This window comes from Chelon labrosus (genome assembly GCF_963514085.1).
Source record: "Chelon labrosus genome assembly, chromosome: 8".
NCBI classification, from domain to species: domain Eukaryota; kingdom Metazoa; phylum Chordata; class Actinopteri; order Mugiliformes; family Mugilidae; genus Chelon; species Chelon labrosus.
Genome location: NC_140358.1, coordinates 28623487 through 28641090, shown reverse-complemented (window position 1 = coordinate 28641090; position 17604 = coordinate 28623487). Strand labels below are relative to the sequence as shown.

Sequence of the window (17604 nt, the reverse complement as noted above, 5' to 3'; positions counted from 1 at the left end):
TTTATCTCTGATCAGAACGATTGTTCAGTATTGTTCCTAAATAAATAAATCTTCTTCAGTTAATTTTAAAAATCTGCTCAGGAGGACCAGATGTGAAGCTTTCAGCAGGTGGAGTTGAAGCTTTCTGAAATTTCACACCAGTGTGAGTGCGTCTTTTAAACACCAGAGGTCGCTCTGCACCAAGAAAACACCTCTGGAGTCAACGTCCACACAGGCTGTCACTTCTGAGAACATTTGTATTGCTTTGAGGTTGACCCCAATCTGAAACCAGTATCAATCTAACCCAAGTCAAATATGATTTCCTTCCCAAAATAAGATGTGAAGACTGAAATGAGAGACGTGGAGCCCCCCCCCCCCACCCCACCCCCACCCCCGATCACGCCGACACATGTTTACACACGGACACTTAAACAAGGTGGAAAGTTTGGTTCTGTTTCTACACGTCAAATAAAGAACGACGAGAAGTTTAAATATGGTGAACATTTTAATGCAAAAGTTACAAAAGTTGTTTTCAATCAATAATAAAAAAAAAAGTTTTCATAATGTCAAAGTTTACAAAAAAGACAAAACTATGTACAAAGTGCTATTTATTTTATTTTTTAAAAGTTAGGCAATAAATGAGACAACTTTAGAGGAAAGTTTAACCAATAAGTTAGAAACAACCAGAGAGTTTATGCTGCTTTACGTTCAGACACTTCTTCTCTACGTTCAGCCTGTTGTTGTTTAGTCTTGAGGAAAAACTAAAAGACAAAGCAGCGTTTCCTCTGGCCCCATTTCTGCCGGCCAAAAACTCAACAACAGTGTTTATTATCTTGACAGACGGACGTCATCTGTCTCTGCTCCCGCTCTGCGTCCCAGTTCAGAACAATGCTGTAAAGGTTCGGTGCTTTCAGGCGAGGAACAGAAACATTTTCAGATTCAGTTTTACTCCATGTAGCATAAATAAACTGAAATTTCTCGTCCTGCCTTTAATTAGTCCCGCTCGTCTCCTTTAATTAACTGTAAAACCTGAATTGAAGTGACTGATGCATCTTGATTTATTGACGGTTAAATAGCACTGTAGCACCATTTCAACTGGATTTGTCATTTCCAACACATCTGTATGCACATGTGGACTGGTCTGATTCTGTCTGATCAATGATGGAAAACACATTTTATCCCAAGAACAGCCTCAAAGTTGAACTACATAATAAGAATGGCATCCAACACTGCAGCACCCAGGGGATAAATGTTGTTAAGAGATGAAATTCAAATGGAGCAAATAGTTTCTTTGCCCTTGTCTATAGTTTTTGAGTGTATTCCATGAAGACATTGTCGTTTTTGTTTCCACATCCTGGTCCTGGAAATGAGCTCTGCTCTTGTTTCTTGTAGCTAGGAAGAGCTACTATTAGCTGGGAGGCTAGGAAGCTAAGAGGCGCTACTATTAGCTTGAAGCCAGGATGAGCTACTATTAGCTTGAAGCCAGGGGGAGCTACTATTAGCTGGGAGGCTAGGAAGCATGGGTGTTCTAAAACTAGCTGTGATGCTAGGAAGCTAGGAGGAACTACTATTAGCTGGGAAGCAACGATGATAGGAGCAGCTAGCTGGGAAGCTAGGAAGCTAGGAGGAGCTACTATTAGCTGGGAAGCTAGGAAGCTAGGATGTTCTAATACTAGCTGGGATGCTAGGAAGCTAGGAATCTCATTCCAGATCATCCTGTTTTGTTTTATTTTCTACTTCCTTTTTCATTCTGCTCTAGATTCAACATGCTCAATCAGCTGAGAAGCTGCCGACAGGAGTCCGACAGGAGTCCGACCGGCGGCCTACCGCCGACTTTCTGTGCTGGGACTTATTAATCTGAATAAACTTGCTTGCCTTAAAGAACTTACCTCTCTTCCTTCTCACTTCTTGTTACTGTCTCATTACGCCATTAATTCAACGTGCTCAATCGCCCAGTTAGCCTCTTCCAACATGAACTCAGATATTATTAGCCACATTACAAATCCACCTATAGACAACATGCCTGCTGACTTAATCACCTTCCATCTTCACAACAGGTCAAAGAATGACTTTATATTTATGATGCTGTTGCAGTTAAATTTTTACATCTTAAAAATACTATTTCCTGTTCCTCTTTATGTGTCTTCAGACCTTCAGAAGTGTTGAAAGTGACACATCCTTTGTTATTTCTGACTCTACAGATTCAGTGTGGTATTATTTACAGTTTCAGATCTTTGAATCTCATAATGCCTCTAAGTTTCCCAACATTCTCCTCAAACAGAAGACATCACAGTCTTTTCCAGTGTTCAGTCGACTGACGTTTGACACTTATTGATATAGTCCTGAGGGCGCGGCCAGGCCCGACCTCTTCTCAACGTTCCCAGAGTTCTTTGTGGCGGTCGCGGTGGCGGCAGGGGTGGTGGCGTCCAGGCCCAGAGAGCGGCGGTAAGCTGCCGAGAGTCGGTACAGGACGTCGGGCCGAGGGCCGGGGTGGGCGTCGGCCTTCTGCGTCATCAGCATCTCGAACAAGGTGCTGACCTCTGACAGCAGAGCTCCACCGAGAGGACCGTCCTTCTCTGGAGTTTTACCTGGAGGATGTTAAAAGGATAAACTATGCTTACTGTAAAATATTTAAATTAAAACATCTTGATCTTTCATTGGAAGATTTACATTAAGCACAAACTGAAGGGTCAATTTAAATGCAAGAGGGACAATGTTGCTGAACATTTTGGTTTTTACCGAATGTGGAGAAGGAGGAGGAGGAGGAGTCCAGGCCGTCCCGAGGAGGGAGCTCGCTTTCAGGCGACGGAGGGCCAGTGGGTACAAACATGTTGTCGTGGTAATCGCCTGTGAGCGGCAGGGAGAGTCTGGCCATCCAGGCGGGGTCGCTGACCTCTGAGAAAACATCATCTGCAGGAAGAGAAATCCACAGTACATGTTTGAACTGCACAACCTTAGCAGTATTGAATCTAGGCGTTTCTTTTTCCGCAGAGAGAAGTTACTGACAGATTAACCCAAATGGATGAAGAAGGAATGACGAGTTCAGCTTCAAAGCCCTGCCAGTACCAGATCTGGGTCTGAACACACCTTAATAATAAGTCTCCAGGACAAAGGGAACATCTTGAGCTTATAAAAACCAAGTTTAAGGCCCGAATCTTTCAATATCATTCGGTATTTAGGATTTATTTGTCTTGAAGCAACAGAAACTGTTCTTGATATTCCACAGGTGCAGGTTCCAGATAAAACCTAAAATCTAAAAGTCTGCTACTGTTACATGAGAACGCGGCAGGAAGAGAAGGAAACGACACAGTGGTTTTATCTGGAAGCTGTAAACAGGCTTTTCCTGTCATCCACGGCGTCCTGCGTTCTCCCAACACACGCCAAACAACACGTCCACAACGCCGTGAAAGAAAACCTCCAGGCTGCTCGCCGCCTGAGGTCTGACAGTCCGGTCGCCGGGCGTGTCTTAGAGAAAACACGCAAACCGACTTTCTATCCAACAAACAAACAGAGCTGACATGATTATACGTCTCATTTCACTTTTTCATCTGCTGCAGAGTTTTAAAAATAAAAAACTTCCCTCTTCTTATCCTCATCACGTCCTGTTTATCTCCTCTTCTTCCTGGTGTGACAACTTGATTTCCCATCGGAACTATTTAAGCTTCTTCTGATCTAATTTAAGAGAGAAACGTGGAAGATCTTTCCAACATGCTTCGGGGATCAGTTCAGGTTTATACCGGATTATGTGAGGAAGAGAAAGCAGCTTCACAAAGGTGGATTTATGTCGTCTGAAATATAAAGTGTTATGGAGCCTTTGTTTTTTCCACTATAATTGACATAAGAAAAAAGTTGGATTTAAATAAATTAACATAAACAAGCAGCTTTTGTTTAGTTTTTACTTCAAATTAGCGTTGTCAGTAGATTAAAATATTTAATCGCATGATTTCCACAGTTAAAGCACTATAACACAAATGAACTGTTCTATATGATCTCTATCTGTTTTAAATGTACCTTTTGAAAGCATGTTTTTTAAAGTTCTCAGCTGCTCAGAAAGCTCCCTGTTCAGTTCATAACTTTATTTCACGTCGACAGTAAATGCAGATAACTCGGTTCTTGTCATGGAAGCATCTGGCAGGACGCTGACGCTAAACTTGCGGCCCAAAAGAGCGGCCCAGTTTCTTTCTTTATGTCTGTTTGTTTGTTTCTGTTTGTTTCTTCTATTTTCTTCTTCTCCATCTTTTGGGATTTTTGGCAGTTTAGCCACAACAGCGCATGTTACTGCCCCCTGTAGGGTAAAATTATGTACTGAACTGCACTTCAGACTCTGCTTGCTTTCCACAGCGTTACTGCTGCTTAGATCTTCCTGCATTTCCCAAACTACATCATTTTCTTTATTGCCCTACTTAAAATACATCCTGATTGAGACATTTCAATGAGAAAAATAAACTACATCTACAAAAAAAACATTTAAGGACTAGAAGTAACAGTATTTAAACCACTAACTCTAAGTTGTATTAAAACACATTTGAATACAATATTTGTCTTCTTCCAGATTTAGTATATTCAGTTAAATGTAAAATACGGCTCTGCAAAATAACCAGAATCCATCAGATGAGCTGCAGCAGTCTTTTGACTTTCAGGAAAGTCTGATGGAGAGCTGTGGTCTCCTTCATCTAACCACAACCAGATGGGGGAATTAACATACCAACACACACACAGTTTATACCCAGTGTGGTACAGACCGCCCTCAGAGTTACCCCCACCCAATCCGCCCCCTTTCCTCCCTTTGTTTTGGCAGTTTTAACCACAGATCCTCCAAACACAAAATCCTCTTTAAATTACTAAACGTGTCGAGTTTCAGCCGATCCCACAGAGATAACAGTCGTCTGTTTAACAACGATGTTTGGCCTGGAAACTAAACCACTTTACTCCTTTCTTTATCTGCAGAATAAAATCTAAATACATTTCTTTAAGATTGGTATAACTTCTGCTTTATGGTGGACCAAAGGAAGAGAAAGACAAGACATAAAGTTATTCTTATAAAATTAGAGGTTGTTGTTCAAGCTCAAATTTAGCATCTAGGTGTTCCTCAAGAAACCATTACCAGGCCTGCTATCATTGCAAATATATTTAGCTATCAAGACTAAAAACATGAAGATTAATGAGCTATTAAACCACTTAAAATAAAAGCCACTTATTTCATTATGACAAATCTGTGATCTATAAAGAGAGACAAAGCAGAGATGTCTCCTCTGTTCCACCTGCCCTTGAAGTTCTTCTTACAGACGAAGCATTCCTGGAGAATTCTCGACATATTGTGTGAAAAACTAACTGAGTAAAACTCTGTGATTAATTGAAGAAAGGAGAAAATAAACACAAAAAACAAAACAAGTGCTGCTTTCAAATAGAACTCCTGAGCTCAAGGTCCATCAAGCAGCGATGTGACGACAAGAGACAATGAACTATATGAGAAAAAACTTTGGCTGATGAAAGTATTTTCTTTTCAAATAGAAGAAGAACTCACTCCATCCACACAAATACATGACATTTTTATACTCCAATCGTTTCATTCTGAAATATACAAGGGGGTTATGTCGGCAACTAGAGTCTGCAACGCCCACTAGAGACCAAATGTCAGCTGCAAAGACTGCTGCTAGGAGCTAGCAGCGTTCACAGTTTAGATAGCTGAAGATTATCAACCTTTATCTCAAACATATGATAAAACCACAAAAAATAAAAATAAAAAATAAACACAACTAAATTACAATATCATATCAACTGGAAGTATTTGACATATGAGATTGTAAATACCACAAGAGTTCATATGGTCTCTGGTTGTGTAACTTGGTTTCATTCAACCACAAACTCCTTTAAAAGTCTTGTCGCTACAGCATCCAAGAAATGAAGCCAAAATATCCATAAAATAGGCGCTACCATCTTAATGAAGCATTTTGCAAACAGCAGCAGTGACCAGGGGCAGATGAAATCAAGCTTCCTGTCCGGCCCTCGACACCAAGCTGAGGTTAACAATTTAGCAAGCTAATGACTTGACGATGATAAAACAACAAAAACTCTACACAACAATTTACAGTCACCATTCACCATTTCTCAAAATATTAGTAAACAGACCACAAGTTCATATGGTCGCTTCTCATAAACTGGGTAAAGTGTGAAACTTGGTTTTGTCCATGAAAACCACCAACTCTCTCTTGCCATAACATGACATCTTCCCAGAAATGAAGTCCAAAGATCTTGAAAATGGACGCTGCCATGTTGTGCTACTGAAGCATTTTGCAGCCAGTAGCAGTGCTAAGAATTAAGATTTGACCATTTTATAAGAATGTTTTTATCTTAGAAGTTATTTACAATCCTCAGAAACAGTTTGTCTCACTGTGATCCAAACCAACTGAAGAAGCAACAGTTTTATACATATTTTGTTTTCATACTCAACGCACATAACATCATCTTCAGATAGGAACAAAGAAGCTGGTATTTAAGCCTGTGATTCATACAGATACAGGTCAGAAATACAAGGCACAGAAAGAGGAATGTGTTGCCTCGACGGTGTCATCAAAGCCTCAACACACACTGAGTTGTCATTACTCTGGTGTGTGTTACACTGGCTGAAGGCTGCAGGCTAGAAGGTGAGTCAAGCATCACACACAACAAACTCCCACACACACTCTTTGTTTCCCTCTCCTGTCCTGTCATGAAACGAAGCTCGCTCTGCCATCATCCGTCGGTAAGCCCCTCTTCTCGCCCCCCGAGGCTCCGAGCAGCACAATGCCAGGAAGAAACTGTTTAACACACCTACTGTACGCTCTCAGACGTTGCACGGAGCAAGTGTTGGCCTTCACACCGCTGAGGAATTCCCAGCTAAACAATGAACCTCAAGAGTGTTTGGGGCTTTGGCAGCTAAAAAATGTTTGGGAAAGACGGAGCCCAAGGTTCAGTAATAAAAATCAAGATATGAAGTTACTGTTATTGCACAGCCTGATTTCACACTGAACAAAGTAGATTTACACCATCTATTAAACCTGCTAATAACATGACAAGCTAAGAAACAACTCAGTTGTGTTGAGTAGCATTAGAAGAATTTTGCTAATGTGTGTAACACCTGCTAATAATGCTAACAAGTTACAAACACTGTGGCTATACAGCGAACACTAACATAACTAGCGTGCCAGTAAAACTCATGGTCATTGTATGCTAATGCTACAAGCTAATAATTGTAAAAGACACCACATGCTAATGAACCGAACAGTCTTATAATAGCCTAAAATGCTAACAGTCATAATCTTATAATAACCTTCCCATGCTAATAACACCATAACATGCTAACATGCTATGAAATGGTAATTACACCATGACACCTCCACTACTAACAAATTAATATATTATATATATATTTACAAAATCCTCAAGCTAACAACATTAATGCTGAAATGCTAACAACTCTCACATGCTAACGATACGATAACTGGAAAATACTGCTGGCATGCTAACCACGTAATCTAATAATTAAACCAACATGCTAATGTTAGCTTAAAAAAAATGCTAATTAAATGTATGGCTTATAATACCAAACAACACAAACATTCAAACCACCAAGCTAATATGATTATAATATTAAGTCAAGGACGTCTAGCAGCTAAAACATGCTAATGGCCACACAAACATATTAGCTACACAAACAAGCTACATCAACACTTTAAATTACACCATCAATACTGATGCTTATAAAACCATGAGGCTAATATGGCTAACGTGAAAATAATCTTTATTTGCTAATGACACTGTCAAAACATTGGACTAATTTAATTATACTATTTGATCAAGGCACAAACAAGCTTTAAACACCGTGGTAATTACAGCAAATAACTAATTTAACATGCTAATAAGGCTCATTATCATTTTGTATTTAAAAAGAAAGAAAAACACGTCTATCATCTGCTCCGATCTCCAAAATATTATGGGTAAGAAAGCCAGATGAGTGGAGTGCGTGGGCGGATGTGGACATACAACCTGCCACTGTGTTATTTCCTGCTTTCTTCCTGTTTTTCTACAATTGTCTGTGCGTGTTCATTGTAAGTGACCAGTCTGTATGTTCACCAGGGGTCGAAGTTCGCCGGCTTTTGTCCGACACAAATCAGAGAGTTTCACCAGGAGGTCGCCGCTAAACCCGGTGACACCGGGTCAGTTTATGGTAGAGTTACAATAAAAATAGACTGGACAAACAGTGCAGACTTTAAAGAACCGCAACAACAATTAGTCTCCATACAGAACACTCTGCATGTGTCTTTTGTTTTTTATTTGCAGAAATAACCTATTGTGCAAAGTTCCTTCAGTGTATGTGACTAAACATGAAGAAAACGGCTTCGAAAGGAGTAAATTGTTTGGTTGGATGACTAAGGTTTAGACATTCCACATAAATACAAATATATATATCACCATGTTTTACATTCAGGCTTTTAATTACCTTTAAGAACAGACTTTGGCTGAAGCGAGACGTTCGTGTTTGCTTGTTTTTGTCAAACCTTTCCCGAACATTTTAGCAACAAGTCGCTAATTGGAGCTCTCAGAAACATTTCCCAGTCGTAATTACTTGGATATGATTGTTATTTACATAGAGAACTTGTGGTTATGGAAATGTCTCAAGTGTCTGGGTGGGCTTTTCGTTTGGTAGCGCCTGGGTGAAGGATACGTCTTCCTAGGTGCTGGTTAGCCCAACTTGCAAACAGTTTTCATTACTTGTTACTTGTTTTCTTGTGCTTACCGTGGTGGTTGAGCAGGTTGTTGAGCCCCTCTTCTAGTTGGGGGTCTATGGGTGAGTCTCTTCCCGGTTCCCAGTCCACGTCTCCAGCCTCACTCTCGCCGTGTCCACTGTCTTTGGTGCTCTGCCAGTCAGAACAGTCCTGACCTCCATATCTGCACACAAACATGATCGAAACCACATTCAGGCATTTAATATCATCGTCTATGTTCGCTTCAGAGCCAACTTTTGACTCATAAATACAAGACAAAAAGTTCTTGCAGGAGAGTTTTTTAATTTTAAGTCCATTTATATAACCAAAATTCACAAAAAGAGATTTTTAGTTTGCAGAAAATTAACTTCACATTTAGTCCAAACTGAGTTAAGACCAGAATCGGCCTGTTTTAATTTTTAAAAACATCTGTATTGTCATTTTTTTATTATTTATTCATCTGAAATTCTGACTTTGTGATTAAATCACTTACAAACAACAATAAAACACTCAAACTAGTTAGCTTAGCTATAGCTCAGACTAGCTTAAGATAACGCTAGTGGTTCCCAAACTGTTTACTTTCTATTAAATGAACAATTACACAAAGGATCTATTTCATTCATGTCACATAAATCAGGCAAACAAGCTAAATGTAATTATAATGGAGAAAGGTGACACCATTTGCTAAAATATAATTAGCCTAGCTCCAAGACTCCTTTAGCCATCTTAAAAGATCGTAATTTTATATTTTATGTACTGCAGCTCGGTCTTACAACCTTCAAACATTTAGCTTAACCATTTCTACTATGGTCGAGGCAGAACTAACATTTGAGATTGTGTAATATAAGGGCATAAAATATATATAGTCCTTGGTTTGTGAGAAATTAAAAGAAATAATAATAAGCAGCTTGAAAAAGAAGAATTTTCTGAATGAAAGGAAAACACGACTGTAGGCCTACAAGTCTCTAACGATGTGAAGCCAGATGTTTAGTGTGTTGGAGATAACACGATGATAAAAACATTCCTGAGGTTTCAGATGACAAATCCATTGATAACTAACCACAGCCAGGCTCAGACAGATAAAGGTGAGCTCACAGGTGAGGTAATCACTGAAGCAAACGTAGCACACGTCTTATTGACTTACATCTAAAAGATAGAATCAGGCCGAGCGGTAACGGCGAGGCGTGACACGTCAACATTTGTCATATTGGACGCTGAGGTAGCTGCTTCCTGTCGGGGGCTGAATCATTTAGACAGAGCTGCTGTAACCTGCCTACACCAACACTTGGACGCTCTGAGGTTATGAGACACTCTTCCTGTGACAATGACTGTTTGACTTTGTGTCCTGTTTGTGTGTTGCTGTTATTTCAGTCTCAGCGGGTCAGTCGGTCAGAAACACACAGGAAGACATTCATCAGCTAAAAGCAAAACTTTCTGTTTCTGCAGCTCGACCTGCAGACGCCTCCTCCTCCGATCTGTAAACTTACAGTTGGCACACTCGCCTGCCAGATCATTAGGTACACTAGTGAATGCATTCTAATATAACAGTCCTGCACTAAAGTCAACTTCATGACAGTTGTAATGATCAGCTGATGTAGAAACGGCGTCAGAAAGGTGGTAACTCAACTGGATAAGTGTTTCTGTTATTTGGCCTAGTCTGATTAAAATGTCAAAATAATAGGAACACAATACAGTCCAATAGTACTACTACCATTTTGCACACATTAGTGTAATTTACTTCATTAATTTCTTATTAATTTCATTTTTAATATCCATTATTTCTTGTTAATATTTCTTTCTTTATAATAAAAACAAAAGCCACTCAGACAACAAAATGAACTTTTAGAAACTCAAGTAAACTGTTTTTCAGTTTTTGTTTTGGTTGAGTTGTGTCTGAACATTTGGAGGAAGAGGAGGAGGAGGAGGCTGGAGAAGGGAGGGATGTACAGTACGAGGAAGAGGAAGAGGAAGAGGAGGAGGAGAGTCAGACCGACCTGCCGTTGCGATGTGAATATTTGTTTCCTCTGAAGTTCGGTCTCGGCTGCAGCTGACCCTGGTGGAGGAGAGAGAGGAGCTGGGAGATCTGCTGCAGAGGGAGGAGGAAGAGGAGGGAGAGGAGGGAGAGAGAGGGTCGGACAAGTCAGAAAACAACCTCAGCAATTTATTTTATATTACATTAGTCACGTTATGTGCAGTGAGAGATATTTTGAGGGAAGGCTGTCTTTGTTTTTAAGAGGCTAAGTTTCAATCAGTTATTTTGGTAGATCGCAGTGGACAGACAGGAAATGAACAAAGGTTGGATCATTCCTGGATCATTTAAAGCTGATAAACCCCGTGAGAAACATAAAGCTCCGCCCACAGTGATGTGATTGGCCCAGCAGATCTTTGCAGGAGCAGAATCAGTTCCCAACGAAGTGACTCCAGAACAAAAACGCTTCATGTAAGGCGTTAGCTTCACTGTCTCGAGGGGGATTTTTACTGAGAAAACATGACATATAATGCAATAATACTGTGTTAAGGAATGAGTCTACAGTCTACTGTCCATTTTAGTCGTGGTATAACCAGGCGTCCTCTCCGTTTGAAGCGTTTTTGGAGAGAGCACGCTCAGCGATGAAGTCCTCTTCTCTTATTTGACCTGACGTGGACCAGTGAGTTTGTGTCTCTTGTTTGTTTAACTGGTCAAACAATGAGTGCAGCTGATTTCAGGTAGAAAGTGATTTTCTGTCTTTGTGTTTTACAGTGTGAGAACCGAGCAGCTGAGTCCGTCTCACTGCCCGGAGCTTTTCTGCTGACAGCTCTGTTATACAGCGGATACACACTGTACGCCAGGGAGGAAACACACACACATACACACACACTTTGGGAAAAGGTGAGTGTGTGCATGTGTGCACGCACGCTAATTTATGACTTTGTTTAAGCAGCGGAGATTTGTGTGTTTTTGCACGTGCATGCTGCTGCAGAGACAGGAAATGGCCTCTACGTAAAAGCCTATTCTTCTGTGGCCGGTTTCCTTCCAGGATGGACGCAGAAATATGGACGAGTGGAGGACGAGTGGTGGACAAGGCCCATGAGTGAGTGTGTGTGTGTGTTGAGGTGGAGGTGAACACTAAACTCCCCCACCCGTCCCGCCTCCCAGGCGTCCAGCAGGCCTCTTCCTCTGCGACCTCGAGGGGGGAGAGAAATATCTGAAGACGGAGGGAGTGCCAACTAGGACGACTAAGGAGGGAGTAGAAGGGCGGGGGGGCTGGAGCTAGTTAAAAAAAAAAAAAGGCCTCTTCCTTTCTCTAATGGGATTCACGTGAACGTCGGACCTGCTCGTGGTCTTTGTTCTCCGTCTGCTGGGCGTTGGCCGTGACTTTCGGCCTCAATGATGATGATGACGATGGATGCCGGTCTGTGTTTCAGCAGCTCAGCAAGATTTTTACGTTTATGAAACTTATTTGATGGTTTTTAAAATGGATTTTTATTATTACAGCTTTTAATTTTCTTTGTCTACTCTCTAAAAGCTCAACAGACTTAGGCATGGCTCTACATTAGGACCGCAAATTCCACTGGAGACCAATACGTTTCCCAAACTTTCCCCAAAACTTTGGTGAAATGTGCATTGGTTGTTGTTAAATGTCCTTTAAACTCATTCCTCTCTCTGCAACGCCTCCAATATAATTTTAACGCTTCACATGTTCCACAATTCGGAAGATGAAAATCTGCAGCTCCTTTACACTAACTTTCAGATCGTTGTAGTTTTGTTTTCAGGAAAAATTAAAAAAGGTCAGAAATTTCACTCTGGAGATGGGAGATGAAAATCAAAAGCTAAACAAAAAAGAAAAGGGTGAATCCAGACTCTATTGGGGCCCGAGGAAAAAGACTTATTCTTGATTCCTTCAGCTGCCAAAGAAAGAACTAATGAAATAATGTGATGCTAGTAGAAGTTGTTTTATTTGAACGCCTGTCCCGCTGTAGTTAAGCCTAAACAGGATTCAGATTCACTACTCTAAATCACTCATGGACACGACATGTAAATGGATTTAATGTGAAGAGTTGTCACTGAAAACTTCACACATTACCACTGCTGTAATTTGTCAGCCATTTGGGGCCCCCAGTCAACAGCCCTGGGGCCCCAAGTGGTTGCCCTGCCTTTCCCGTTGGACTCAAGGAAGTCAAGAAACAATTGACCGCTTTCTTAACTGCAGGTTTAGCTAAATCAGCTGATACTTAGACGACACTGTTGTTTTCAGAGAAAAAAATAATAATCTGTTGTCGCAGGTTTAATGGCTGTAACGTTATTTATCAAAAAAAAAAAAACACCAGAGATTTTGATATACAAGGATAATGTTGATCTCTTTCTTTTTAAAGATTACGTGGAAACTTGTACTCCAAAGTGAAGGCCAGTTGAAGTCCCTGTTTATAGCTTGAGTTCAGTTATTTTATTTTATTTTTCAGTGTCTGTTTAAATAGGCATAAGGATGTAAATGAAAATTGTCGGTCTCCTTGAGTCTCCTTTATTTTCTTTTTAGGCTGATCTGTTGTTCTTTCCCCCGTCTGCAGCTCAGCTCAGTAAAAGTGATTTTTAAAGCCGTTTGTCAGTGACAGAGCAGCGTGTCAGAGTGGTGTTAGCTTACACTACAAACACATCACAGCTTACTTTGGCTGGACTCACCCCCGTCACCCCCCCCTCCTCCTCCTCAGACCCCCCACTCTACAGAGCATAAGAGGAGCTCACCCTCCTCCCCCTCTTCATCCTCTCCTGGTTTCATTATGAATCTGATATGTGATATTCAGTAAAAAAAAAAAACTGTCAAGAGTTTCTCGGGGGATTTTTTTTTTTTCCTGTGACACATGAGCACCTGAATAAACTTGCTGCTTTTTGACTTCACAGTGATCTGTCAGATAGTTAGCCCCCTCCTCCCCCACCCAACTCTGTAGCCTCCAGGCTGTCTGAGTAACTCATCATGCAGAAGGCTGAAATAGCAGAGATTGTGTGTCTATGTGTGTGTTACTGTAAGAGGAATTATTTGTCACTTGAAGGCAAATCTAAAGAAAAACCAGGACCATGACTGCACCACAGAAAGTCAAATGTTGTGGATAAAGTAAGACGCCACAACTCACCTGCACCTCCGGTGAAGCCGAGGAAAGCTCGATGGAGTCTCCGAATGCCGCCATGGACAGACGGACCAGGTTCCGAAGCATCTGTCGGTGTTCGGCACTGTCGTTCATTCCTGAAGTCTTCGGCCTCCTGAGGGTCGCCTGAGATGGTGATCGCGTTGGCGGTGGCTCCGGTTCGTCCCCTTCGAGGTGTTTCTGCCGCTTCAAGGTGCTGGAGTGTGAGACCGAGGAAGACGATGAAGGGTTTCTGGCTTTGCGAAGGGTCCGGTATGATGTGGCGGGCGTCAGAGGCAAGGTCCCGTCGATTTCGATGCTTCCAGGTTTCCTGAGTGTCCTGCTGTGATGGGTGATGGGTTGAGGGGCATCCCCGTCTCGGTAGTCTTGGGAATGGAAGCTTGTGTTCATAACCGATGGTATGAAGTTGTATTGCCTCTCGGTTTGTTGATCATCCGAGGTTGCAGGTGGAGTCAGCGGCTGGGTCTCATTGTCGTCCTCGGGAGGCTCTTCCTTTCGCCCCCGGATGACAGGAATCAGCTGGATGTCGGATTTTCTGATGTTCTTCTGTGGGCGCCGTGGATGGCGGGTGTAGCTCGATTCAGCCTGTCTGCAGTTGTACGCCCTGTTGTCCCGTTTCTCGGGGCGGCAGAACGTCGTCACCAAAGCGATGGCCAGCAGAAGAAGCAGGCATGTAGCGCCAAGGCAGATCGCCATCATCATGGTGAAGCTGAGCTGCCCTCTGTGTCCCGGCGAGGAGTTCTTCAGATGGTCCCTGAGGTTGATGAAAGTCACCTCCAGAGTGGACTTGGTGGACAAGCTGGGTGCGCCCATGTCAGACACAGCAATGTCCACCTTAAAGGTTTTCCCGATGAGCTCAGTGGCATTGGTGGTATTCACAAAGAGCTGACCTGTAGCTTGATCCAACCAGAAGAGGCCATAAGGGTTTCCATCAGTGATGAGATACTGGAGTTCCCCGTTGAGTCCTGAGTCCAGGTCTTCGGCTTTTATCGTTGACGCAAGGAATCCAACGAGTCCATCTCTGGCGGAGTGATTTATTGTGGCGGCTTCTTCTTCCTCCTCTTCTTCTATGCCATTCCCCAGCTCTGTCACGATCTCACCCTTGTATGCGTTGACAGGTACGCTTAGAGAGGCCACCCCCTTTCTCGGTTTTGGCTCCTTGATGACCGGGTAGTTGTCATTTACATCCTCAATGTCGATGAGCACGGTGGCGGTGCTCGTGAGAGGTGGATGTCCGTGGTCGACCGCCTCGATAATGAAGGAGTAGTTGTGTGATTCCTCATAGTCGAGGGGTTTCTGGACGCTTATGACGCCGGTCTTTGGGTGAATGGAGAAAGACTGGATTATGGTTTCCTGGTCAATGGAGTTGCTAATGAAGTAGGACACTCTGCCGCTGAAATCCTGGTCAACATCGTGGGCTTCGACTTTGAGAGCATGGTACCCTGCAACGTTGTTCTCTTTAACCGAAGCCTTGTAGACGGAGGAGGAGAACACCGGGGCATTGTCATTCTCATCCAGAATATAGACGGACAGATGTTCAGTGCAAGACAGCGAGGGAGATCCAAAATCCCGAGCGAGGAGCGTGATGTTATACTGCATCACCTTCTCTCGATCCAGACGGCCGTCGGTTACAATCGTGTACATGTGGCCATCAAGCTTTTTAAGGCGGAAAGGCCCGGAGCCTTCCTGAATCTGTGCATCAACTTTCCCATTTTTTCCTGAATCTGCATCCGAGACCATCACCATGGCGATGAAGGTCCCGACCGACGCTCCCTCCAGCACAGTCGCGCCGGGTGAGTTGGGTTGCGTTAAGTGCACTCGTATCCTTGGTGCATTATCGTTAACATCTACGAGCTTGACGTGTAGTTTGCAGTGAGCGGGGATGGCGTTGGGCCCGCGATCGTTGGCCTGTACGATCAGCTCATAGAACGACTCGGCCTCGTAATCCAGAGGCGCCTTTACGCTCACATCCCCGGTTTCTGGGTCCACATAGAAGAGTTTCTTAACCTCTGGTTGTGTGTGCTTGCTGAACGAGTACTCCACCTCCCCGTTGGCACCCTGGTCTGGGTCAGTGGCCTTGAGGTTGATAATGGTTGTCCCCAGGGCTGTATCCTCAGGTAGTTCCACAGCGGGACTGTTGTCCTCAAACTTGGGGCTGTTATCGTTTGAGTCCTGAATATTAACACGAACTAATGTGCTCCCAGACATTGGTGGGTTACCTTTATCCCATGCAAACACAGTGAGGTCAATGGAGGCCTGAACCTCCCGATCCAGCTCTTTGATAACCACCAGCTCTGCCTGTTTTGCCCCACCTGGAGCTGCTGGCTCATTCAAAGTAAAGTATTGGTTGACGGACAGCGTGTAGGTCTGGAGGCTGTTGGGCCCTGCATCGGGATCCACTGCCCGGTCCAACGGGATTCGTAACCCGAGGCTAGCCGTCTCTGAGATCTCCACTTCCTGCAGAGTGTTGGGGAAGCTGGGACTATGGTCGTTCAAGTCCATCACTTCCACGCGAACGCGCAGGCAGTTCACGGCACCACTTTTCCTGTAGAGGACGCTGAAGGCCACCTCGCACAGGTCCGACCCCCGGCACAGCTCCTCCCTGTCCAGCCGGCCCTGGGTGGTGACAACCCCGTCCCGAGCGTTGACGGAGAAAGGAAGGGCTTTCCCCTGCTCCACCACCTGGAAATCCTCCAGAGGACCACCTTCGTCTCTCGCCCGGAGGTCGTCCAACAGGCGGCCAACCCGGGTCCCCGCCGGTTGCTCCTCCCATACCCGGTACGGGATGGTTATTGATGATGGCTCGGAGGACAGAGTCTCAGAGCAAAGACTCAGAACCAGAAGCATAGCCAGCAGCATCGTGACGTCAAGTAATAAAAAAATCTTCTGTATACTGGCTAAAGTGACATTTCTAAAAATCCCTCACCTGCAAAGAAAAAGACACTTTTTAAACCTCAATATCACTTTAAAATGCCTTATTTTTTAATCAAACTGAAAAATATTATCTCAGAGAAATTGATCTTTCAAAATATTCTTCACAAGACAAACAACCACAAACAAATCCATCAAGAAAACTGCTGGTTTTCTAAAGCAAATACCTAGAAGAAAAAACCTCCAGTCTGGTCAGGACACAAATATAGAAGCCTACAATTAAGATCTCATCCTCTCTTTCTTTCTGCCTGCTGCTGTTACTCACTCGTACAGCTGCTGGCGTCCGGCTGCTCACTTCATCCTCCTCAGCGCAGGGAAGTTGTGCTCCAACTGAGAAAGTTTGGAAGTGAGTTTTCCACATGCTCGCAGAGCCCCGGCCAATCAGATACGGGAGGAGGAGGAGGATCGTATGCAAATGAGAGCAACACAAAAGGAGAAGCCCTCCTGCCCCGAAGGAAACTCTGCTGCACAACTCTGGAGTGCTTTCAGAGAAACACGACACTGCCCCCCCCCCCCCCCCCCCCCCCCCAGCTGGTCTGCATAAACTCATCACAACCTGGAGCCCGGGCCCTGAAACCATTTGCAGTAGCCCAGACATATATCTGAACTCCATTAGGATGACGTGTGGTCTGCTATTCTGACAGAAGAAACACAAACAGATGAGGAAGATAAGCTGTCACTGAATCTGAAAGTATGAGTATTAAAAGTTAAATATTATTACTGAGCATTCTTTAAATACTAAGAACACAGGACATGTATCATGAGGCATAGAGCACTTTTTAAACTCAGGTTTTAAGCTTTTAAAGATTTTAAATTAACAAATTTCTCTTGC

General features: G+C 43.2%; 1 protein-coding gene across 1 annotated transcript; it reads right to left on the bottom strand.

Annotated features, from left to right (window-relative positions):
* Nucleotides 1–567: 567 nt before the first annotated feature.
* Nucleotides 568–17092, bottom strand: pcdh12 (protocadherin 12). Its single transcript, XM_084550141.1, has 6 exons — nt 17038–17092; nt 13830–16767; nt 10718–10809; nt 8756–8907; nt 2719–2889; nt 568–2567 (listed from the first exon to the last, which is right to left on the bottom strand). Exons 2-6 carry the CDS (start codon nt 16698–16700, stop codon nt 2308–2310), a joined length of 3546 nt encoding a protein of 1181 aa, XP_084406267.1. The 5' UTR covers nt 16701–16767; nt 17038–17092; the 3' UTR covers nt 568–2307.
* Between the last annotated feature and the right edge of the window lie 512 nt (nt 17093–17604).